A 27,209-nucleotide genomic window follows, 5' to 3' on the forward strand; every position below is an offset into this window, starting at 1 on the left:
TGCTCTGGGAATCCCCACACTCCTGTATTTAGACAGTTACATAATTCCAGACATTCATTGTCAAACATAGTGGAATATTCTGTGTCCGTGTGAGTCCTACTCCCCCTATCTCCTTAAGGACTCAGAAAGTTGGGCTCAACATCAGCCCCTCTACTTTATAGTGTGTTTTTTTTTTTTTTTTTGGTCATTGTTCTGTTTTGGTTTTTGGACTTCCAAATAAATATGAAAATACACACTAGTCTATAGCTTGCATTTTACATTTGATGGCTGCTTTAAACTTCATGTGGTGGCATCTTTTGACTCAAGAATAGAAAACCTTCTTTTTGATAGTGTATATACTATTTTTACAGGGGGAAAGAGCAGCACCTGACACATAGTAGATAATATATATTTGAATAATTTGAATGAATGAAAGAGTAACCACCTTTGGAAGAAATAAATATGTTGCTGGTTTTGCATCAGAATAAAACCAATCTTTAAAACAAAAAATTTTTTCAAATTTTTTTCACAAAGCCTCCCCTTCATTAAGATATTTGTTAAGAAAAATATTGTTAGTTGTCTTGTAATTAGCTAGGCCTAAAGTCTTCTCTGTGTTTGGGATGCTCCACGGCTATGAAGTCTAGACCTCACGTGACACAAGGATTTCCACTATGAGTAGAACATGTTGCCAAGGTGGTCTTGTGAGTTTGTACAGGTTCATATTACTTATAGTACTGTTTAAATTGACTAAGTTAGTTTTTAAGCTTTGGAGGGAATTGTTTTTGCCTGCAACTGTTTTCGTTTGGAGGGTTTTTTGTGTGATTTTTTTTTTTTTTTTTTTAGAGACAAGGTCTCACTCTGTCGTCTGGGCTGGAGTGCAGTGGCAAAGTGCTGGGATTACAGGCGAAAGCCACCACGCCTGGCCTGTTTTCTGTCTTCTGTCATCGTCCTTTGTGTTAACTTCAAGGAACTGTTCCAAAATATGAATCACCTCCCCCTACAATCATTGGAAATGCTTGCTTCATGCAGATACGGCCCAATTCTAACTCCAGTGCTGAAAATGAAACATTTTCTTTTTATAAAAAGGAATGTTTTGTCTGAAATACCCAGATTATTTAATTAAATCAGCACTTCCTCTTGACCATGGCATTGTCAACTAAGGCATAGGCAAGTTCATGGATTTCAATAGCTGTTTTCAACAAACATGCATTTAGTACTTAGTCTGTCCTAGTTCTGTGCTGGATAGGATGGCCTGTTAAAATTTTTAAAAAAGCATAAAGCATGGTGTCAGTATATAGATATCTCAATTTAATTAGAGTGCCAAGTTTATTTATGTAGACCGTACAATATAACTGTAGCAATATTCTCATCCATGTAATAACAATTTATAATCCATTTTAATTTCTATAAATCATGTACTTCTAAAATTAGACACTGGTGGACTAAAGCTGTCCTCCTAGTCCTGATGCCACTTTAATAGTGCAGGGTATTTCTGTGACTTCTGTCAGTCACAGAGCTTGAGATAAATGGGTGCTTTTTGCCTGTTTGTGATTTGCCTTTTGAAGCATGTTTATGATTCCGTTTGTGCGTTTGTGAGAAATATTGCTTTGGGCCAAGATTAATAGTGATTTGTTTGTTTTGTAAGGGGCTGCAGTCTTGCAGTGATATCTGGAGTACTCTATGGATCTACATTTGTGCCAATCATCTATATCAAGGACCACAGCAAAAGAAATGATAGTATATATGCAGGGGCAAGCCAATATGGTGAGAATAAAAAGTTATCTTACTTTATTAATATATATTTGTATGAATATAAAAAGAATTGTGATAATAGTAAATATTGATGGGTCGATTCGATCTTTCTTTGTCATTGTAAGTGATGAATTAGAAAGGCACTGAAGACCAAAAATAATAAAGGATTGAGTATTTTCATATGATCTTTAACATACAAATGCAACCAACTTTAGTCAGGACTCTTTTCAACTACTTGGATCTTAACACATGGCTTCTGACTTTCCAGTAACATTTGGAAATTATGTTTCAGTTAGATGATCTCTGGGAAAGTATGTATATTTCTGCTCTTTTAAAAAGGCTAAAGTATAGTGCATAGTACTTTAAAATCAGGTAAAGGTTAATGTATAGCCTATATGGTCAGAGGATATTATTTTTCAAGCACAGAGTCGTGCACTGGAAGGCCCAGCGTAATGTTTCCTGTTAATCTCTGAGTTTCCATTGATAGAATTAATCTCTAGGAGTAAACTCAATACTATATGCAATAGCCTTGTACAGGTTCAAAAGGAGATGAATGAGTGTTTACTTTGGGGATCCTCTGATTATGTTGCAGCATGACTTACACCCATGAAATGATAAGAGAATAAGATTATTCATAAAGTTCTAAATCAGATGGCACAGAAAATTAATGTGACCTCTGTTCAGATAAAGGAGAATTTGGAGGGCAAAATTCATGGGGGAATAATTACTAAAGAATTTCAGATTTGAACTCAACTTTAACAGAAAAGATAGACTGAGTAGATGCCATAGTTTCCATCTTCCTTTTTGTAGTTATCCCCATGTATATCATCCAAACCTTTTATTGATTTCTTTCTCTTGTTAAAATTTTACACAAATCCTTTTTTGCATTTTTACAAAAAGATAAAAACTAACAAAAATAGAATAACATAGGACAAATTAAAATAAGGTCTCACTAAAGAAAGAAAAACAAGAGTGGGTGTATAAAAGGAACCAGAAATGAGTCTAAAATCCTTGTACTATATTTGCATACTTGCTAGAAAGGAGGCGTAAATTTGGCTCTTAGAGTCCTTGTAGGCACAAGGGAAATCAGATCAGCCTCATGATTCAATGAGCACAAGATAAAAAAAAACTAATTGTTCAGGAGCACAGATGTTCTTGGTACAGGGACATAATAAACAATGTCCTCAACAATCTCTACACAAAGAGAACAATGGCTTCTTAGGGGTCTTGCTTGTGACAACTCTGAATGTAATGTGATGGGGACACTTTATCCCAGTTTATTCAAAAAAAATTAGGGGGGATTATTTTTTATTTCATTTATTTAACAACATATATGTAGTATGTGGTCTGTCCTAAGTATTTTATAAATACTCGGTTAATTCTCATAGCAACTAATACCCTTATTATCTTAGTTTTACAATGGAGAAAATTAAGACAGAGACATGAGATGATTTGTCCAAGCCCCAAAGTTAGTGAGTATTGAAATGAGGATTTGTACCCAGATGGCCCATGCTTTTAATCACTGTATTTTGCTTTCCTTTGTGGTGGTCCGTATACAGATGTATTGCCCTTACATGATCCAGAAGTAGGATTTAAGACTTAGAGCAACAGACAAACTCCCTGTCTGTTAAGCTTTACTTCCTAAACATGGCCACTCATCTTTGTCAAAATTTTAGGGGACAGAAACATTGAGTCCAACATGGCTTTCCCAGCCAAGAACCTGTAGTGCACCCATCTGTGTGGCCACAGTCCCATCTGCTTAAACAGTCAGTGGAGTTGGAATTTTTCCGAGATTGGGCTACCATCATGTGATATTAACTCCCCCATGTACTTAGGTTTATAATCAACAATTGAATAAAACCCTCTCTGGATTAACTTCCTGAATAGCCTTCTGTACAGCTGTCATCTGCAACAGAGATGCTGGTCTCCAGATTGATCAATGGATCCTATAAAATTAGCACCCCCAGTTTTTTTCATTCACATCCTCACTGTGGTCATCCTGAGGATTTGCTATAATTTCTATTGTCATTAGTAAAATTAGGCCTGAATGCCTATTTTAAAAGGGAGGTATTAACATCATAGTTACATAATTCATTGTTTCTTATTTAGCTTTACCAGATGATCATAAAAACTAGCCTTTAGTTTTGATTATAGGAACAAATTTACTACTTAATGTATCTAGATTTTAAATATATTAATTAAAATTCTATATGAACAGCATGTAGAAAACTAAGATGAGTAAATATAATTAATGGTTTTTTGGGGGGGTTTTTTTTGGTTGTTTTTTTTTTTTTTTGAGACAGAGCCTCGCTCTGTCACCCAGGCTGGAGTGCAGTGGCATGATCTCCCCTCACTGCAAGCTCCACCTCCTGGGTTTACACCATTCTTCTGCCTCAGCCTCCCAAGTAGCTGGGACTACAGGCTCCCACCACCACACAAGGCTAATTTTTTGTGTTTTTAGTAGAGGTGGGGTTTCACCGAGTTAACCAGGATGGTCTTGATCTCCTGACCTCATGATCCGCACACCTCAGCCTCCCAAAGGGCTAGGATTACAGGTGTGAGCCACTGCGCCCAGCCTGATTAATGGTTTCTTTACCTTTAAGGTTAATTTTGGTGAGTTTATTTTCAGAAATCTAAATATATCTGGAATGATGAAAATGGTGTTTGAGAGGTTTTAATCTCTATTTTCAGATTTAGACTATGTTTTTGCACACTTCAGTGGCATCTTTCTTACAAGTTCTGTCTACTTTCTGGCCTACTGCATAGCCATGAAAAATAGTCCTAAACTATATCCTGAAGCAGTCCTACCAGGTAAGAATATGTACTACAGATCTTACTATGTGAAAGTATCATCTACAACTCATTTAACTTGAATACGTTTCTTCTGGAAACAAAGCCATCCTCTGTGTGTATGTGTGGTGTGTTTGTGTGTGTGTGTGTGTGTGTGTGTGTGTGTTCATTCCCCCTAATTACTTTTGCCCAGTTCACCACCAAATATGAAGTATTTTAAATCCTTGAAACTGAATATGAAATGTTGGCCATTATTACAGAACCTAAAACTTAAACAATAAGTTTATTAATAAGGTATTTTCCTGTGCCAAATATCTTCTGTATTGATCATCGTTCTTTACTATTTCTTTTTCACTATCTAAGGGTTCATATATCAACAAATAGGATTATGCAGTAACTTGGGAAAACTGTTTCTACAAAATGTAAGAAGAGATTGTGATGACTTCAAAAAAGACATATGTTAAACATACATGCTTTTGGACTTCATTCATTAGGCATTGATCTTTTTTAAAAAAAATCTCATTTAGGAGTTTATTATAATTCAATTTGGAATGTAGGTCCACAAGTAAAATTTTTTAAAGGCAAAAATAAAGCATAAGTCAGAGACTTATTCTGAATGCCTAACAGATTTATGCTAAAGAATGCCACCATTTGGAAAATGCTAGAATACTTTACCGAATGCCTAGCTAAAGTACTGTGAAAGTTTTAGCTGGTATTTTTACTTAAATACTATAGGGTTTTTGTTTGTTTGTTTTGTTTTGTTTTGTTTTCTTGGCTGTAGCATCACTCTGATTCACTTTATTAATATCTATGGTTTATAGTAAATGATATTTGCAGAGAATGTTTGGGTTCAGTATGTCCCCTAGGCCCCTTTTCACCACCCAATCTCTACCTCTTTGACTACTATGGATACTTTAATGCCGATAATGTGAAAGCATCAATCGCTCTACCCATAGCAGGCAAGAGTAGAGAAATTACCTGGTTCTAAAATAACAATAAAACACAGCTCAAAATTCCATATTGGCCAACAACATTGATCGGAATGTATTTATATGTGCACTTTGATATTCCTGTTGTAGCTTAAGTGTGAGTTCTTCAGGAGGGGAACGTGGTCTGCAAATGTGTGTTGTCTTTGTATTTCAGGATTCCTGTCAGGAGTACTTTGGGCAATAGCTACCTGCTGTTGGTTCATAGCAAATCACTCTCTGAGTGCTGTGGTCAGTTTTCCAATAATCACTGCTGTAAGTAGCTGAACTGTTTCTCCAAATTTTCATTTTATAAATGTAATCCTGATTTTTCTGAAGCACTGTTAGGGCATCACTAAAGACTGTCATGGAGTTTGATTTTTTAGGAGTGCAATTAATGGATTCGGATAGACAAAGTGACCCTATTGAATCTTCATGTGCTTGATTGCTAAGGAACATTTCTCACCTCATTTTAGCAGGGCTATTAATCCTTAATCTTTAATATCCTTGCAGTTTTTGGTTTGATTGGTTTATCTAATGTCATGTTAGAGACATTGTAATTTGCTATTTGTAACTATTACTCTCTCCTTATATAAAAGTTTATAAATATAAAAAATGATTTTATGCCTATTACCACATCAATGTCTTGACAATTTTGTGAGATTGAAAGTACTTCAGACACCTCTTCCTATGGTACTTCACTGTGTTTTTCTTTTGTTTTGTGTGTGTGTGTGTGTGTGTGCGTGTGTGTTTTTTTGTTTGTTTGTTTTGTTTTGTTTTGCCCACGCTGGAGTGCAGTGGCACAATCTCGGTTCACTGCAAGCTCTGCCTCCTGGGTTCATGCCATTCTCCTGCCTCAGCCTCCTGATACTTCACTGTTTTTAAGTAAAACTTTCTGAAAGTGCTAAACCAAGGTGTTGTCTCTGGATGATACCACTTATCACAGCATACTTAATACAATTTGCTTCATCCATTTTTTTAGGTGCCAATTATATAAAACATAGATAATAGAAAAACTATTTTTTACGTAGGCAAAATAAGTACTCATAAGATTATTCCCATTTTGAAGATTAGAAAATTGAGGCAATAGCTAAGAATATATCTGAAGTCACATAGCTAGGGAAAATCTGAAGACTTTTAAGTCCAAGGTTCCCAGTACACAGTGCTACTTTCTGCCATCAGCATGGAATCTAATTTAGAATTTGTTTCAGGTTCACTAAGGTACTAGGACTGATATATACACATAGGAACTGCTTTCATGTTGGACTCTTAGGTCTACCCTAGATATTGTAGATTGCTAACCAGCATTCAACTGCATCCCCTGCTTCCAAAATCATCATCACTAACAAAATTTATCTAAAACATGTTAGTGTTTGCATACCTGTGTAAAGCTAGAAAACTGATTTTTAGAAATAATATCTAGTCTAAAAACCATTGATAAAATTTGATATAAACCCTGGGTATCAAACAGTATATTTTGACAGTTCTACTCTGTAAAATAGTTAACTTTCAAATGCAACTAAATTCAAATAATAAAGGGTTTTTTCTTTAAAATTTAAAGAACCTACATTTTAACATTTTTAATCCTGCTGAGGGAAAATCTAGCAAGTTATGAAGAATTTCTGTAGGTCTAAACTCTTCACAATTGAAATGGCAAAGGACCCAAATTCTTTCCAACAAGGGACGTGTTCCTCCTTATTTCAAGGACACTTAATGTTAGAAGTGACAGGCAGTGGGTATAAAGTTTACCTGTTAAATGCACAAAAGCAAATTTGTAGAGAAAAGTATACAGTATGATGTGTCCCTTGGCTATAGATGCAAATGTTATTTGAAAATATTAAATTCCACCACATAAGGGGGAATAATATTTATTAAAATAGAACAAGCCATTATTTACATCAAATGTAAACTTTTATCTTTATCATATGATAGTGATTTTTTTTCTTTTACTCAAATTATAGTATTGAGCAGATGTGAGTTCTCCAAGAAGGTTTTGAGGCAATTTTTTCTAAAATACACAGATGCAATTAAGCCACACAGACAAATAGAAATACAAACAAATAAAAAATAAAACCGTGGTAAAGACAAGAAAGGGAGCAAATAGTGTAAACGGCAAATAGTTGCTGTGATTAAACATTAAACTTTACTTACTGTTTTCAAAAGGATAATGCAATGGGGTAAGTAATTCTTATTATTAGCAGCATATTATGTCCTCAGAACAGAACAATTATTTCTTTTTTTGCATTGAATTCTTAGTAGAATGTATCATATGGGATCTCTTAAAGGCAACATTGAAAAACAAATAAACAATATCCTTCACAAAACTTTTATAGTAGACAGAGAGTTGGTTTTTCTACCATTGTTTCTTGTTTTGAGTTAGTATAAAGACTGAGGACAAAATGAAAGGCTAATTCAAAGGAAATAAACCACTGAAGTAGGTGGGTGTGGGCAGAGGATCAGTGAGAGTGGTCACTGTGGCTTTCGGCGACCTGCCCATCACAGAGATTATTCTTGAAAAACTGTAATGGAAGCAGAGCCTTCTCACTCACCACGTGTAACTTTCTTACCTTGTGCGCTTGGTGCTTGTTATCTGGGAAGGACAGGTATTTGGAGTTGGTGAGGGAGTAGGTCCCTATTGCTACCAGGCCTTTGCTTGGTTTTATTTTAGTCACTTTATCCAAGAACAACCTTATCTACAGACAGAAAAGATTTAGTCCCTACCCTCAACAATCTTACAGTCTTCATCATTTTATTTTTTTGGAAGGGCTAGATTTTTAAAACTTTTTTAAACATAAAATGTCAAACTAACCTATCACCTAGTTTCAACGATTATGAATATGGTCAATCAATTTTATCAGAATACATTTTTAATATCCCAGCAGTACTTTTCTTCCCAGGTATACATATTCCCATAGTTATATATCCGGTGGTAACTAGAACTGAGTTTCCTGAAAGTAGTATCCATTTTCTTTATTAGCAAATAACATTCCATTAAAAAGCCAAAAGAAAAAAGAAAGAAAGAAAAAAGTTACCTAGCAGGAGCTGCTCCATGTCTTCCTTGAAAATTCTAAACTGAATCAGCTTATTCTCAAGATAGGAGCGAGTTCACTTTGTTTTCAAAAGCTGATTTACACCTAACATACATTAATTTACAAAAGGAAAATATACAATCCAAATTACCAACTGTTGTATCTCCTATTAAGATATCCTTCCTATTTGGCTCTCCGTGGCCTGAATCAAAGAGTCAGTACATACCTTGACCTATGCTTGCATTACTTTTACCAAAGCACCCTTCCTATAACCACATTACTCACAATAACTCTTAGGCCATGCCTAAACTCATATTTAGAAAACAATCAGACAAGAATCTTCAAAGGTGAATGATACCCCCTGGTATTGTCCTGTACCATGTTCTCTGAAGGGAAATGGATTTTCAGATTAAAAATTATTGAGTGATTAGCATAACATTCATATGGTATCCTGTTCTATTGTTTCCTCCTATTCTGCTGAAAGTTAGTGTGGGGTTGCCCAAAAGACCCATATGCTTCTTGTTTGATTTGGATTTTGAGGCTTAGGAACTTATATCATTGATAAAAGGCAGTTCCTTTGACCTATTTCTCTGGCTCTTTTGGTGTTGACTTTCCAGATACTGATAAACAGAGAGGAGTGTATTCTTTTGCTTCACTTACATACCAAGAGTGGAATCAAACTTCGTTGACTCAGTTCTTTAGACAGTTGGAGTAGTGATAGGGGAAAAACATTTTGGAATCTATTTGAAACTCTTCCAGAGTTTCTCGGGGTTTGAAGAGCAATCATAAAAATGCTAATACAATACACCTTCTCTACAAAGACCACAATTAACCCACATTCCAATTTTCTTCTTCTCAGCTAAGAAGAATTACCACCAAACTTGAATAGCTTAAAGTTTATAAATTGCAGAATCATTCCTTTTCTTTACCTGTTTGTTCTCATTTCCTCTGTCCTATGTTATTTCATTCTTTTCTTTGTCTCCTGCCCAGAAACTCCTGTTGTTTTTCCTTACATGTTTATTTTAACCTTCCCATAAACCTTTTTTTTAGCATTCGTTGGTGTTTAATGCTAGCCAGACTTGATTGCTCTGCAGTAATATCAGTTAAAATTTTTTTTAAAGCACGAGCTACTTCCACATGTACATTATTTGTTAGGCCAAAAATAATATGCCAAAATTTCTTCAGTTACGAGATTATCTCATGCCAAAGAAAGTTAGAAGCTTGTGCACACTTTTTCTTATTAATCCCATTTCTACTATCCTAAGGAACTAGGCCAATGGAAAAAATAAGCTATGTGCTTATAAAAATAATTTATGTCAAACATATTAAAGTATTATGTGGCACAAAATATTATAGTATCATCAAAATAATAAAAATGAAGACCACGAAGAAAAGAAAATGAAAAAAAGTCTTCATTTTTTTACTTAGTATCACCTAATGTTTAGCTTAGTGTGGAGTTAGGGTTGATATTATGGGTAGATTTCCCTGAAAACATTTTTATATTGTCTTTAACTTACTATATTTATATAGAATCTAGTCATAGGTAAATATCCAATTTAATTAAAGTTTATATTTTTATTTAAGGGTCCAGGATTTATAGCTGCAATGTGGGGCGTCTTCATGTTTAAGGAAATAAAGGTATGTACGAGAAAGGGCAGACAGAAAATGGGAATGGGGTAGGCCAGGCGCGGTGGCTCATGCCTGTAATCCTGCCACTTTGGGAGGCTGAGGCAGGTGGATCACGAGGTTAGGAGTTCAAGACCAGCCTGGGCAAGATGGTGAAATCCTGTCTCTACTAAAAATACAAAAAATTAGCTGGGTGTGGTGGTGTGTGCCTGTAATCATAGCTACTTGGGAGGTTGAGGCAGGAGAATCACTTGAACCCAGGAGGCGGAGGTTGCAGTGAGCCAAGATCGCACCACTGCACTCCAGTCTGGGCAACAGAGCAAAACTCCATCTCAAAAAAGAAAAGAAAATGGGAATGCGTCCAGGTAAGTAAAGTATTTAATATTATGTTTGCATTATTTTCTGAAAACTGCCTGTGGTACCCAGGTCCAGGGCAGACAGCCCATGAATGGATCTGACAGGTAAAATGTTCAGAATGTGATAATGCCTAATTAGGAAAGAAAATACTAGAGCTATGATAATTATAATTATCATTATAACATCGTGTCTCTCTCCACCCCATCTCCAATGGAAAAATGCTGTCGTCGACTTAAATTTCCCGGAAGTGATTTTAAATAACCCAATGAAATATGAGACTGGGAAATTTGTTTAAAATACGGTAGATAAACAAGATGAAAGATTTTTTTTTTATCCTAAAGGTTAAAGTATCCCCTGAGGTAGATCGTCCTTGGGAATAGATGTTTATATTGGTTCCTACTCTCCCAAAGGCCTCCATGTCAAACCAGCAATTTGAAAACAGCATGGTAACAGGCAGCTATTGCCATTTCCTTTTCAAATGCAAATGATGGGAATTTAAAATTGCATTCATCAAATAGTTCTAGTAAAAGCGTGTGTGTGTGTGTGCGTGCGTGTGTGTGTGTGTGTTTTCTTTAAAAATCACTTTGCCAAGCATGGTGACATGCATCTATAGTCCCAACTACTCAGGAGGCTGAGGCAGCAGCATCACTTGAGCCCAGGAGTTTGAGGCCAGTCTGGGCAATAACAACAACAACAACAAAAGGTATAGTCTCAGGAGTCCAACTGGGTTCAAATCCTGGCTCTGTCACATACTAGCTGTGTGACCTTGGCCAAGTTTCTTAACCTCTCTGTGCATATAGTCGTTATCTGAAAATGGGGATAACCAAGAGAGCTGTGAGAATATGAGTAAAGTGCTAAGAACACTACCAAGAACACAATAAATGCTCAGTTAATTTTGGGGGTGAGGGTCATATAACCTAGCCCAAACTGTCGATAGAAAAATAAAACAGGTTAGGAGCAGTGGCTCACACCTGTAATCCCAGCACTTGTGGGAGGATTGCTTGAGCCCAGGAGTTTGAGACCAGCCTAGGCAACATAGCGAAACCCCTATCTCTACATAAATGATTTAAAAATTAGCCAGGTGTGGTGGTGAACACTTGTAGTCACAGCCACTCAGGAGGCTAAGGAGGGAGGATTGCTTGGGTTCAGGAGGTCAAGGCTGCAGCAAGCCGTGATCATACCACTACACTGCAATCTGGACAGCTGAGTGAAACCCTGTCTCTTCAAAAAAAGAAAAAGAAAGAAATAATAAGAAAACACAAAATCAGAGAACTTCTCCCCTTCTAGCCAGGCATGGTGGCATCTACCTGTAGTCCAACTATGTAGGAGGATCACTTGATCCTAGGAGTTCAAATCCAGCCTGGGCAACATAGTGAGACCCTGTCTCCTTAACAATTTAAATATTTTAAAATGTTTAAACTTTTTCTAAAAAATTGCTTTAGAACTTTTCCCAGTTACCTTTACTTGTAGAAAAAGTCTTCAGTTGAGGAATATATGCAAATAAAATTCTGTTATTCTTTTCTAAGAATTTTTATTAAAGACAATATTGATCCAAAGACCTCTCCCCCTGTCAAGGCATCATAGACTTGTCTTAATATGCAGTTGTAGTAGCAAAGAATTCCTGGTTCTAAGGAGATTAATGTTGCTAATCTCTAAGAACCATAAAGTGAATGTACTTCTACCTGATCTTTAAAATGATTATTCAATTTTAGATTTAAAACATCATTTCAATCATTGTAAATGAAATATTTTGATTTAAAATCCATTATTTGATAATACAATTAACATTCGCAGATTTAAAAAATAAATTTGTTTCAAAAATATGTGGACTGTGATCAGAATTTTTATTTTTTTAAATACCTAAGAACAACTTGAAACATTTATAAACCTGTAAGTTACTTTCGTGAACATTTCTCATTTATTGTAGTCGGAGTTTCGTTCTACAAAAAGTAACTCTGTGCCCAAAATATGTTGTAAATCTCTCTACACATATTTCATCTACCTCACAAAAAATGATTTGTTTACGTTAACGAATTGGTTATTATCTCATGTAAGATGCTGAAGCCTTAGAAAATCACAAATTAGTGATCACAGTTTATCAGTAATTATAGGTATAAAGAAGTACATATTTTATAAGTCTGTAATATAAGTACAGACTTATATTAAAGCATTTGAAAATTATTTTGGTCTTGACTACAATGATAATACTGAATTGAAAATCCTGTTAACTACATATAAGAACCCTGTTCAAAGAGAGAATCCCTAACCAAAAAGTCTAGTATTAATTCTTTACAGTCCTTTATTTAAAGGAGTACTGAAAAACAGTGAGGAATGTTTTGTTTTATTTTTGGTAAAGACATCTTTAAAAAGACACCTCAGATCAAATAGGAAAGTAAGTTTTAAGATTAATGTACTATGACCCAATAGGGTTTAATTCAGGAATGCAAGGATCGTTCATAATATGTAAATTAATTAATCTCATTTACTCTACCATATCAAATATGAAAAGGACATGATAATACTATACTAACCCCTTAATAAGCTAGGAAGTTTTTTTAATACTAGAACTATTTGATGAATGCAATTTTAAATTCCCATCATTTGCATTTGAAAAGGAAATGGCAATAGCCGCCTGTTACCATGCTGTTTTTTTATACAGTATGTCTATCAAAACAAAATAGCAATTATATACCTGAGTTTCATGAAACGTAAGAGTTCTCTGTATATTGGAAGTCAAGGATTTCTCCATACTATTATACAATATTTTCTGTAGATCTAGCTAGTTTGGAAACACATGAATAAGAAATGAAATGAATAAATGTAGGAAAAGAAATGAGAAGATTATCATTTGCAGATTACATTTTTTAAAAAATGTAAGCATTGTGATTTCAATTTATTGGTGACAAATATTAAAAATTAAAATAAAAATTTTAAAGAATCAACTGAAAAATTTAAGATCCAATAAGATCATTCAGTAAGGCTTGAGATATAAAATAAATATGAAATCAATTGCCTTCCAATATTGTCACCAAAAACCAGTTAAAAAGAGGAAAATAAATGCTATTAATAGTAACCACAAAAATTACATAAATCTAATTAAAAAATTAACAAGTAATGTGCCAGGTTTTTAAAATACTGTATTTTACTTTGCTACAAACATTTACTAGAGGACATAGAAGATCAGAAAAATATGGGAGACTCACCACATTTCTGATGGAACACCTCACTGTTATAATTAGGCAGTTCTCTCCAATTACCTTCAGTATAATTCCTGTAAAATCCCAGTGAAGCTCTGTCTAGATTTTTTAGAGTAGGTTCTAAAGTTTGGCTAATTATTTATGTAAAAATAGGCAAAAAAAAAAAAAAAAAAAGCACGACAGCACATGTACCATATTTCTGAATTGTGCAATTTAGATTAGCTAGGCCAGTTTTCTTATAAAATAAGGATTTCTAAACCTAAGAAAATGACTGTTTGCTCTTTTCTATTTAAAAAAACGACTAAGATAAGATTACAAGTATTAAAAGAAGAGAGAGGGCCAAGATGAAAGCAAAGAGTTAAAAAAAAAAAAAAAAAAAAAAAAAAACCTGGGGCCAGACATGGTGACTTATGTCTGTAGTTCCAGCACTTTTGGGAGGCTAAGGTGGCCAGATCACTTGAGCTCAGGATTTCAAGACCAGCCTGGGCAATATGGCAAAACCCTGTCTCTACAAAAATACAAAAATTAACCTGCTGTGGTCGTGTGTGCCTCTAGTCCCAGCTGTTTGGGAGGCTGAGATGGGAAGATGGCTTGAACCTGGGAAGTGGAGATTGCACTGAGCACCCTGGCCTGGGCGACAGGGCTAGACTCTGTCTCAAAATAACTAACTAACTAACTAACTAACTAAATAAATAAATAAATAATCTTATATGTCATCTACAAACAAAATTTAAAGGATGTCTAGTGGTACTTAACATTCACTGCAGACACCTAATTGCCTCTTGACAGCTGATTTAAAGAAAAATTGTAAATGCTTACATGCCAATCAGTTTAGAAAAGCATCATCAACTAAACACTCAATCTCATAGGAATAATTTTTAAAGTATTTTTGTAGAAACAAGACAAAAACCCCTAAACTCTAAAGAAGAAAACAAAAGCAAACCTGTTATCGCAGGACTTATAGGTGCTGTCAGTTATATATCTGAAAGCAGTCCTTGAAGATGCATATTTAAGAATCTACAACCTACAGCTGCGAGGAATAAAGCTGAGCGCCAAGCACCTTTTGTGTGAAGAACTTTAATGATTCCATTTAGTTTTAATGCCATCAGTGCTTCAGTTGAATGTTTTCATACTTCTGATACTCTTTTTTGTTGTTTTTTTGTTTGTTTGTTTTTTGAGACAGAGTCTTGCTCTGTTGCCCAGGCTGGAGTGGAGTGACGCGATCTCGGCTCACTACAACCTCCACCTCTTGGATTCAAGCGATTCTCCTGCCTCAGTCTCCCGAGTAGCTGGGATTACAGGTGCCCGCCACCACACCCAGCTAATTTTTATATTTTTAGTAGAGACGGGGTTTCACAGTGTTGGCTGCACCCGGCCCTAATATTCTTTTATATCTGATCTCCATTACTCATTGGGAAATTCATTTTAGATTGTTACATTTTTAAGCTAGATATAAATTATATTTTTACCAACACACTTTAGTCAGTATGTCTACAGTAATGCCAACACAGGCAGTTATTACCACAACAATGTATAGGTCAGTAAGCTACTCCCCAGTGAAGAATGAGATGGTCTATTATCTTAGTAGCTACTTCAGAAATCCAAGTTGAAAACCTTTCTGCTTTGGGAAGAATGTTAGCGTGCTCTTTCCAAGAGTTAACATCCACCTTTGATGAAGGAAAAGCATTGCTGTGGCCCAACTACAATCAGTCTTTTTCTCGAGGAGACTGGGCAGTTTGGGCAGAATCTTAACATTGAAGGGGAAAAACATTTTTCGTTCCCTGAGAACATTATTCTTCTGTCTACATAGGTAATAAAATAGCACTTAGCAATGTATTTATATAATTAGATTGTAGAGTGCTTGTAACTGAAGACCCATTTTTTTAATTTAAGTAATTGCATCAATTTCAAATTCACAAAGTATATGTGGAAATCACCTCAGTGTATTTATTGTTTGAACAAATATTTATGGAATACCTATTCTGCATTAGTACCAGGATCTAGGTGAGAATTGCAGTCTTAAAAACTAAGAAAAAAAAAGGTGCTGGGAAATCCAAAGCCTACCGCCAGGGGTGTGTGTGTGTGTGTGTGTGTGTGTGTGTGTGTGTGTCTGTGTGTCTGTGTCTGTGCATGTTTAAATAAGCTGTTCTGCACTTGGCAAGGTTTTAGGGTACTTCTTGTAGAATTTGGGATTTGAGTGGCTTCTGTTAGTGCTAAGGGTCACACTGAATCAAACAATTCAACTGGCCCCAACCTAACTTACGAAGACCTATCTCTGGTCATCAAACAAAGGCAAATTAATCTACTCTGATTCTTTAAGTTGAAGAAAGGGAATATATATATATACACACACACACACACACACGTGTAAAATATTAGTAACATTTAATTTTGTTAATTAATACATAACATATATGTATGTTACATATTAGTTAGCATTAATCTTACGAACTAATAATACAAGAGAACTTTCCTTGACGGTTTTCACATTCCCTCCATCCTGGACTTTGTTTCTGTTCTGTTCAGATTTATTATACAAATTTACCTCTGATCTCTGCATTCTTCCAGTAAACTAGAAACACAAGACCTTTAAGGAAGTGTGAGAGAAGTAGACAAAATGAAACCAGACAAAAGTCCATTCTTTGAAGGGAGAATTTCATTGTGGAGCCAGGAGAGTCATGTGTTCCTATTGTCAATCTGTCTATCCTGCCCCAACCCTGTCTCCTGCGGGAGCCCACTCAGAGCTTCCCTTTCTGGGCTTCCCTCAAAGCTGATCTGGCTGCAAGGCAGCAAAGACAGAACCACCCGCCACCCTCTAAGCGCTTGCATCTCTGCAGGGGGAAATGAGTCTCCCTAAGCCTACACTTTGCATGGCCTGGCTGTAGGAACCCAAGTTTTGGCGCATGTTCTTCACTGAGTCCTTGAGTGAGCATTAGGAGAGATACTCATGAATCCAGATTAGCCCTGAGGATTAGCCTCTAACAGAGCCCAGGGTCCTGCTTTTATGAACCCACTCCTCCCAACAAGTCAGTCAACTCTTGCCCCAAAGACACAGCATTCTCTTCCCACTACCTTTCCTGAAGTTTTGCCCAAATTTGGGTAGTGTGAGGCTGTTAACCTGTCGGACCCCAGTGGCCAGAATTTTCACCAGAGAGGGAGGCCACCAGCCCTGTTCCTTGCAGATTTGAAGCAGGCAGGATGCCAACTGCTGCCTAGAGTTGCCTCCTCTCCATTCCTTTTTACTTTTTCCAGAACCCTTATGTGTCTTCTACAATGACTTACCCATAAACCATTGTTATTTTTCCTTCTTAAAAGGATCTAATAGTATTATTAAATAGTATTATTAAGTTAGATTATCTGATTGTAATCTTAGATATACCTAAAATTAGAGAGGTGCTAGTCTTGTTTTACCTTGTAATGTTCAAACTTTCCCTTAGAATACTGGGGTCTTCTGCCTTGGATTCAGACTCTCCTGATGACCCATGCTTAGGACCCTTAGACCAGGCAGCCAGAGATTGCCATGCCCTCAATGGCAGAGCCAGTACCCTTAATCAGCAGGAAGTAGAGGCAGAAGACTGACTTCCTCCCACATCAAGCCTTAAGGATAAGGGATGGAAATCTTTAAGTGGCGGGGAGATGAGACAGAAATAATACAGGGTGGTCACGGATTAGGAAAATTCCAGGCAGCAGTTTCACATGACTAGCCAAAGGAAACTTCAAATAGCTGCAGAGGCCATGAGCTGATAACACCCTGAAAAACAGGGTGCGGATCAAGCTGGCTAAGACCAACTGAGCCCAACGTGGTGCTGGATTTGCCCTAGGTTTCACCTAGGACCTCATTATACACTCATTAACGTACAAATCACACACCCACCAGCACCATGACAATTCCGGGAACACCCATATTTGCTGTAAAAATTAGTGACACCACAGTTCTGAGAAATTGTTACCTTTATCCAGGAATCTTCATGAATATTCCACCTGTCGGTTAAAGAAATCATGAAAATAGGAACCACAACCCCCTTGTATGATTCTCTCTTGAGTATGTCCGTGTTCCCCTTTCTCAAGTGTGTACTTTTCACTTTGCAACAAGTCTCTGTACTTTCACTAAAAAAAAATAAATAAATTGGACTCTTTAAACATAAAGAAGGATATAGACAAAATGGCAGTCATTCAGAGGGGAGCAGCCAGGACAGTAAGGAAGCTTGAAACCATTCCATATGAAAAATGGTCAAAGAGCTAAAATATTGACCAGGAAAAGAGATGCCTCCGGGGATATACAAGAGTTATTTTTCAATGATTGAGGATTTATCTTGTGGGAGAGATATTAAAATCGATCTGTCTGTACTCCTAGTGATGGAACTTATAGGAAATGAAATATTTCTACTTAACACAGGAAGATATTTCTTTGTTAATTCAAAGATGGGCTGGGCAACCCAGGGAAGTGGTTCCCATCTTTAAGAACAGTGACCCCATACATAACTGGGCAAGTCGAACTAAGTCATTCTTCACATCCTCTCTGCATTTCTTCCTCACCCTTGAGATCCATCTCCACCTCTCCATCTGCCCTTCATCATCTTTTCCCTGGAAGACTACAGTCACCTCCTAACTGGTCTCCTTGCATCCATTCTGGCCCCTCCAGTCTGTCTGCCATCCTGCAGAAAAGTGTGAGCTTTACATAGTGCAAGTCTGAAATTTTAACACAGCCAGCTGCCTGTTTTTTTAATGTCTTCCTCTTTGTTTGGAAAAAACAGGACCCAAATTTGAGAGGCAGCGGTGGGCAGATCACTTGAGGTCAGGAGTTCAATACCAGCCTAGCCAACATGGTAAAACCCTGCCTCTACTAAAAATACAAAAATTCGCTGGGCATGGTGGTACATGCCTGTAATCCCAGCTACTTGGGAGGCTGAGACAGGAGAATCACCTGAACCCAGGAGGCTTAGGTTGCAATGAGCCAAGATCATGCCACTGAACTCCAGCCTGGGAAATGGAGCGAGACTCCGTCTCAAAAAAAAAAAAAAAAAAAAAGGTGACCCAAAGGACCCAAAGCATAACAAGGGCTCAGGTCCATGGTCTTCCAATCTCATCTTGCTCCACTTAACTTTCATTGCTGCAGTCACACTGACCTCCCTTCAGTCCCTGGGAAATATTTTGCTTTTTCTTACAACAGGACGGTGCACATAAAATTCCTTCTACCTGGAATCTCTACTTGCTGCCGTATTCCCCTGGCCAATTCACTGATACTTGTAGTTAGAAGCTCCACTTCCCGTCCTCCAAACCAGCATCATTAAGATTCCTGCAACGCACTCTCAAACAACCATGGTGGTTTGCTTTATTATTAACACCTCTCTCACATAATAACATTCTTTTCTGTGATTACTTCCTGTCTCCCATATTATATGATTGGCTGCATAAAGGTACATGTTGAAGCTTAGTGGGTGTCCACATTTATTTACCGAATGGGTGAATTCATAAGGCTCTGCAGGGTTTTGTAAGAATCTGATTACTTGGAAGGGGTAGCAAAAAAGCATACAGGTGGCTAGAGCAGATGGTTAGTCAGGTCCCTAGCAATCTTGAGAGTCTGTCCATTTTGTATAGTTGATTCAGGCTTTATTCATCACAGTTACTGTTTTTTTCTTATTCAGGGTCTACAAAACTACCTATTAATGATTCTTGCATTTTGCATCATCTTGACTGGAGCCTTATGCACTGCTTTTTCTAAAATGTAACAATGACAAGACCAGCAGATGGCAGCAGTGGTTAAGCGAATCTGTCTATGGGACCGCAGAGAGATTATGCTGAGAGAAGAGTGCATTTTCATACAGCAAATGGATCTCAACCACTGTTGCAGTGGGTAAATGATTTTTTCCCCAAAAATGTGAGAATGAAGGAAGACTGAGTTTCATTCAAGTATAAAAATGAAAATTTCTTCTGATGAACTGTTTATGAAGGTAGTACTTTACTGGGTGACTAAAATGTCTACATTATTATAACATTACATGTGAGGATGCTCATTTTACCACAATATGTATCTCGTGTTGCATAATCTAGAACACAGTATACAGTCCATATGCAAAGAAGTTACAGTCCAAATTTCTCACCTATTATCCCAGTGAAGTGAGGCAGAAATACCTTGGGCAAGGAGGGAGAGCCTTACCTTCTAATAGAAGTAGATTCCATAGATATTTGGATCCTTTGTTTAATAAAGTAAATGCATAGTTGGTAACTAAATGTTAAAAAGGCCATTTTGTTATTTCTACCCAAAACTTACGTTTATTTCAAGTTAATATTGCCCAACTCTACATCATCTACCCATTTTAGCTCATAATGCTTTTGATTATCGCCAGATAAAGTCCATTCTCAGAGAACAAAAATTTTTCATCATTGAGAATATGTGCATAACATAATACATACATACACAAGTATATGCACGTACATAAATACACACAGATATGTTGCTAAAATGAGATTCTAGGTTATCAGTAACAATTTAAAGGAACCAACCACTCTTTTGAATGTACAATTATTTTTTTTCTGAAATACACTTTTCTAAAACCCTCTTAACTGGAGATTTTCCTGTTTTCTTCTTGTTTTAACTGGTGGTTTCCAGTAGGCAAAATAAAATGACAGGCATGCTAGTATTATTTGTTTGTTTGTTTGTTTGTTTTTTAAGAAAACTGAAATTAAGCCAGACAGGGTGGCACACCCCTATAATCCCAGCTACTGGGGAGGCTGAAGCAGGAGGGTCACTTAGCCCAAGAGTGCAAATCTGCCAGCCTGGGCAACATTGCAAGGTCCCATCTCTGAAAAATAAATTTAATTTAAATTTGTAAGAAGAAAGAAAACTGAAACAGAACTGCTAGTACAATGTTTGCTGCAATTATTTGTAAAACTTTGAAATAACATAACCCCTATTCAAATGTAAATTTTACCCATTCCCACCTGATAGTACTGTTTATTACTTTGCTATGCAGGAGAAACAAAACAGCATTCTATTTGTGTGTATACCCTGAAGTCAATGTGCATGGGTTAAATCCCACCTCTGCTTCATTTTATTTGTGTGACTTTGGACAAGTTCCTAAGCCCTCTGTGTCAGGCCCCTCATTTACAAAATCGACTTTATGATGGCATCTACCTCACATGGTTATTGTGTTGTTAAAGTTAGTTAAAATCTGTAAAGTATGTTGATGAGTATCTGATACTTCGCAAACACTATGTAATTGTTAGCTTTTATTATGTGTTGTTTGAAGGGGAAAAAAGTTTTTGTAGATTGTAGAATACCACTTAAGAGCTACTGAGCTCACCACCTTCCCATCCAAACAATTATTACTCCTCTAAATGAATACTACTTAAAAGTGGAGCTTATGTTTGTTTATTGACTTGCTAATACAAATAAATATTTGATTATAACTTCTTATACTCATTTCAATTTTAATCTGAAATGTCATTAAATTATGCTGATAAACTGAATAAATCGTGATACAAAAGCTATTGTTCTCATTTAAATATATTTTAGAATTTTACATTGGATAACTTTTATTTATTCTTTAGATGGGATTTCCAATTCATATGCAAACTTTTAAATGTGAAGCAAAGCAGTTGCAGAAGAAAAATGAAAAATCAATCGTATTACCTGTATATAGTTTCTGGTACCAGACAAGCTTTTTCAAAATGGTACCAAAAAAGCCACTTATTATTTAGAGATTAGTCTAAATTAGCAATTGTTTGCTCACCTTACGAAGTGAATGCCTAACTCCCTTGAGGTTTTCAGGTTTTATTTTTCCTAATCTAGTATGGTTAAATTCTAGTGTTTATTTTACCTTTTTCTGGCGTGGCTTTCTGTCAAATGGCAACCCCATCTGTACTAAACAGATGCTGCCATCTTGTGTACAGAGATGGCACTACATTCAGTAGAAGTAGCAGCCAAAAAGGCCGGTATCAGATTATGGGAATTTTCTACCATAGGAACAGAAAATTCTAATAAATTTTAAAGGATTAATAGTACAGCATCTCCCTGAGCTACCAAATCTCTTTTTATTCCTATTATACTGATTTATTTATATTCAGAATTACTAACTACTAGACTTATATGTCTCAATATTGATAGAGCTAAAAAACACATTGATCGCAAAAAGGTAAGTTGTAGAACCATGTGCATAGCATGATAACATTTAGGTAAATTTTTAGTAACCAAAGTAATAAATATTTTCTATAAATACGTGTTTATGTTTTTAAAAAAAGGAATTTAGCTACTAATAGTCTACTGTTGACCAGAAACCTTACCTGTAACATAAACAGCACGTTTTGTATGTTATATGTATTACATACTATATTTTTACAGTAGAGTAATCTAGAGAAAAGAAAATATTGTTAAGAAAATTATAGGGAAGAAAAAGTACATTTACAGTACTGTACTATATTTTTCAGTACTGTAAGTTTGCATCATCTGATTACAAGAAGAATCTTCTGAAATGTTGGGCAACGGCATCTGTAGACCACAAGCAATTCAACTTTTTCTAATAATATCATGACTTTTCTCTGCTTCTTGGGAGCACTTCCAGCATCACTAGTCAAGCTCTGCATGGGTCCCATAGTGTTATCCAAGGTTTACAAGGTTTATTTTTATTACAATAAAAATGATGAAAAATATACAAGAACTGTAAGAGATTATAACCACCAGAGGCAATTGATCAGAGAGATGGTCGGCTCACCTGAAGATGATTAGCATCACATGGTGCTTTAAGTGGATAGTTGCAACACTAGAGCTCACCACGATAGCAACAGGAGATTTTATAATAGATTTATGTAAATTTTATGGTAGTAAATGATAAAATAGACTAGTGTATATATATATGTGTGTGTGTGTATATATAATGTTATATTTATATTATATAATGTATTCATCACATACACAAAGAGAAGGGTTTACCTCACTTGGCAAAAGGGACTTGCATGTGTCAATAAGGACCTTGAGATGGGAAGACCCTGGATTATCCAGGTGGTCACAGTGTAATCTCAAGGGTCCTTGAAAGTGGAAGAGAAGAATCAGAGTCGAGAAGGAGAGATGATGATGGAAGCGGAGGTCAGAGTGATGTCATATGAGAAGGACTAAACCCATGCATTGTTGACTTTCAAGATGAGGGAAGGGACCACAGGCCAAGAAATGTGGGCAGCTTCTGGAAGCTGGAAAAGACAAGGAAATAGACTCACCCCTGCAGCCTCCAGAAAGGCACAGCCTTGCCAGTCCCTTGGTGTTAGCCCATGTCAGACTCCTAACCTACAGAACTATAAGAAACAAAATTTGTGTTGTTTTAAGCCACTAAATTTGTGATAATTTGTTGCACTAGCAATGGAAATACAGAGTTACATGACTTTAATAACAATTTTCAATGTAAATGTAATATTTTTACATCTTATAGAAACTTAGAAAGTTTCAAACTCCACATATCACTTATTTATCTCATCCCTACCCCTCTTTTTCCTCTTCTTTGGGCACGTTAGAAGGAATGCAACTTTTGTTCTGGATTTCTACAAAGAAACAAACTTGGTGTTTTCTCATATTATTCCCACTCTTAGAGTCTTAGAAGGTTTCAAATTTGCAAATAGAGATGGATTGGATATGATAATGAGATTACTGATCTGAGAGACAAAAAAATTCGATGATCCTCCTGTCCTTGGTAGGTAACATCACTTTGTGAGGTATTTTAACTTCCTCATATTTGTAAAATGGTTGTTTTCAACTAAAGGATTCTAAATTTATGCAAACATAAAACGTTGTTACTATGGACACATTCTAGTGGTATAATTTAATAGTATCCCAAGTTGCTTCAAGGTTCGCCTTATATATTTGTATCCCACTCCTGAAGTACATAATGGGATGGGACCCACCAAACATTGACTAGAGTCACCCATTTGCAAACTGATAAGGTAGTCTGGCACTCTCTTTTTTGAAATCCTAAGTGTGGGCACTTACAACCCTTTAAATTGAAGACCCCAATACTGATAAAATAAGAAAAGTCTCATTTTAACATGTAACTCTCAAAGTAGGTCCACACTTTTTTGTGTGGGTTCCCTACTCACATATGGACTGGTAAAATCCACATACACTTACCTTAATTCAACAGTATCACCTGTGTTATAAAGGTGTTCAAGTTAAGTATTTCACATGTGTAAATGCATTTGATATTCATTTTAAAATCCATATTATTTTGTAGGTAAAGGAACTGAGCCTCAAGAAATTGCAGTGCCTTATTTGTAGCCATGCTGCAAGTATGTGACAAAATCAGTCAGGATTTTCTACTCTAATCATTTAATATTCATGAAATGTCAACCATGTGTGAGGCATGGGGGATAGAGAGAGAACTACAGAGACAGTGCTCTACGCTACCCCTCAAAAGGAGCCTACATTCAGCTTATGATGTCATTTCCTTGATTAAGCTTCTCCTCCTTTTGTCTATCTCCTACAATACTAGCCCATTTCTGCACTTCACACTCTTTTATTTTAAACACGTTTATCTCTCCTCTGTGCTACAGGTTTCTTGATCTCACAGTACATTTCTGATTTACCTTTGTAGTTTCCCTTCACTGATTTAGGTAGCCAAAATAACATTTTTGCAAAATAAGTACAATGAGTATTTACTGAATAAATGAAAGTAAGCTAAATCCTAAAGGCCTCATTTGGTTCTAAAATTATCCTGTGTCTCCTATTTAGGTTTCACACTGAAAAAAAGCAGTTTGAGAAACTGCTTAATTAAAAGACATTCAAATTCAAGACAATTTACACTTCCACTCTGTAATCATTTTCATAATAGCTCACATCCAATTAATACAGTGGATAAAACTTAAAAAGTGTAATGGGAAACCCTTTTAAATACTCTTCAGTTGTCAAAAAGAACAAAAGTAAAACTTGTAATTCCTGTCACATCTTACTCAGTTAAAAGAATATTTTATGGTTAGAATAAAAAAAGGAGCCAAATAAAATTAGTGACATTTTTCTTTTTTTCTTCGAGACTCAAGGAGTACATTCACGAAAATAAATTGTATTGGCTCCCATATGAAATTATCAGGGATGACATTAAAACTAAACAGCCAAGAAAAACATGTCGGTGCAGGCTTTAGTTTTTCTCTAAATAGAAAAATTAATATTCTAAGTAATTTTGAAATTTAAAATATTAAATTTATTAAAGCTGTAATTAAGTATACATTGCTCCCTTAAGGAAAAAAAAAAAAATCAGTACCTGTAAGATGTATCTGACATTCACAAACAGTAACCACCCAAAAACACCAGGTTTGGTTGCTGGGTTAAGATTCTAAAATCTGATATTCGGATAATAATGTATGTCTCTATGTTCCTAAAATTTTTATTTTAATGTGCATGACACAATACAGCATGAAATAATTCATAGACTACTTTTTAAAAATTTAAGTAGTTTAAGAAATCCAGGAAAATATTCTTTCCTATTATTTTTGCATAAATTATAGCATAAATGAATATCCACATCCTAAGTATATAATTAGTGCCATGCAATACAACTTGCTATGTATAGTCCCTGCCACAGGTTAGGAAAGTTTATGAGAATGGGGACCTCTCCACAGAAGAGTCATTCAACTTTAATAACTAGGGGAAATGTTGGAGTGAGGTAGTTGGTTAAAATGGAATCTTCACACAAAATGACGTATCTGGTTGTCTTACCTTTAGTTATTACTGTTTATTCATCTTTCATTTAATTCATCTTTAAATACATTTTCACAAAATGTATTTTCAAATTCAAAAAATTCAAAAAATTCAAAATTCAAATTCAAAATTCAAAAAATAAATTTGACCACCAGAGGGAGGTATAGGGTTAATTATGATCATCTGTGGCGGTCTATATTATAAAATGTAAACTTCTTTTAAGTTTGGGCTCTCTCCCTCTCTGTCTCTCCCTCTCCTCCCCTCCCTCCCTTCTTCTGTCTCTCCTGTATCTCTCCTCTTATATGACCATATTTTGCCATTTATAGATTTTTTAAATCTGAACTACAAAAAAGAAACCTATTTGCTACTTCCTGTGCTATCAGTCTAATTGTCAATGTGACGTCTGCTTTTCAGTCACTGAGTTTTCAACACTCTTTTACTTTATTATTATATTTGGACTTTATCATTTCCTAGAAGTTGAAGACATTACAAAACAATTCGATTTTTAGAATTATTTAAACAGAAGAGTCTGTTCTTGCCCTAGAATATTCAGGACATAGAAGAAGGCTCACAGCCAGTGCTACCAACATTAGTGAGTGTTGCTGAATAAATATTAAGCTAGAAGCCACATTATTCTCTGACCTAAAAACAAAGACATCATCACTAAATCATTAGGCTGAATGGCCTCGGGTTTCTCTAAGATGCTCTAGTAATTCTTTGGCTTCGTTAGACTTTTTAGGTCACAGAGACCTGGAACTATTTGCCCTGTTATTTTTGAAGACCTTTTGCAAGCACAAGGCAAAAATGTTTTCCCAATAGCCTACTATGTCAATCATCTGTGGTAATTGGATGTTCACTGAATACAGATTCTTACAGAATTTGTCATCACTTGTAGACTGGATTGAGGAAGATGCATTCCTATTTTTTGAGCACAGAATGATGTTTTACTACGTTAAAGGTTTGACATAAAGTGGGATAGCACATGAGCCTGTTGTTTATTTCAGCTCTGAAATGCCTAATGGAAAATCACTATGAGATAAATTCCACAAAAAAAGGAAAATTGGACATGTCTAACATGTTCAAATCATAAGCTGAGATATTTTGCAGAATTTTTATTTCTCTTTATTTATACACTAAAGGTCATTTAGAATCCTGTCCCCTCACTTATATCATCTTACTCCCGATGCTTCTTATTGAGGATCTCAAGTCTGAAATTCAAAATCCTATTATGTATGTGCTGTATTGGTAATAAAACCATCAACTTTAATATGGGAATGTGACATATTAAATACGAGGTCAGAAAATATGTAAAACTAAATCTCACAATATATTTTAATATATTTTTTGTGTATTTTATGAGGAGTAGAGAGAAGGGAAAGCAACTTGGTATTGGACACTTTCATATGAGGGATTTTTTTTCAGACACCAGACTCTACATGCTGTACTATTTTATGTAAATATGTACCTTTTCTATGGCTATAGCAAAAATTCTAAATACCTAATCACTGCTTAACTTCGATGCTTTATAAGATTGATTTATCCTCCCACAAAGATGATTCAAGATCATAAATAAAAGGAAGAAAATGTCATTTTCCTCAGTTTTTGTGTGGTTTTCCTGGATTCTGCAGCCCCCGCTGTTTGACTTACTATTCATTTAGGCAAACTTTTCAGAAAAGGCTATGGGAAATCCAGCAGGGCCTAAATGGCCTATTCTTATGCAATTTACTTGTCCATGATACAGAAAAGCACATCAACAAAAATGCATTCATATTGGTCGAAGTTCAAAATTACATTAAAAGAAAGTTCCTTAGAGAACAAGATGCTAGCGCTTTTTAATTTT

General features: G+C 35.7%; 1 protein-coding gene across 34 annotated transcripts in view; it reads left to right on the forward strand.

Annotated features, from left to right (window-relative positions):
- The window catches only part of TMEM144 (transmembrane protein 144), a 91,209-nt gene extending 70,027 nt beyond the window's left edge, over window positions 1-21,182 (forward strand). For 10 of the 34 annotated variants that reach the window (XM_078001678.1, XM_078001689.1, XM_078001677.1 and 7 more), the window contains 5 exons: window positions 1,625-1,743; window positions 4,423-4,542; window positions 5,665-5,762; window positions 10,100-10,153; window positions 19,341-21,182. In XM_078001678.1, the coding sequence (XP_077857804.1) occupies window positions 1,625-1,743; window positions 4,423-4,542; window positions 5,665-5,762; window positions 10,100-10,153; window positions 19,341-19,424 (475 nt within the window). In that variant the 3' untranslated portion in view covers window positions 19,425-21,182. 34 annotated transcript variants of the gene reach the window in all.
- The last annotated feature ends 6,027 nt before the right edge of the window (window positions 21,183-27,209 follow it).

Source organism: Macaca mulatta, chromosome 5, assembly GCF_049350105.2.
Source record: "Macaca mulatta isolate MMU2019108-1 chromosome 5, T2T-MMU8v2.0, whole genome shotgun sequence".
In the NCBI taxonomy this organism is placed as follows: Eukaryota; Metazoa; Chordata; class Mammalia; order Primates; family Cercopithecidae; genus Macaca; species Macaca mulatta.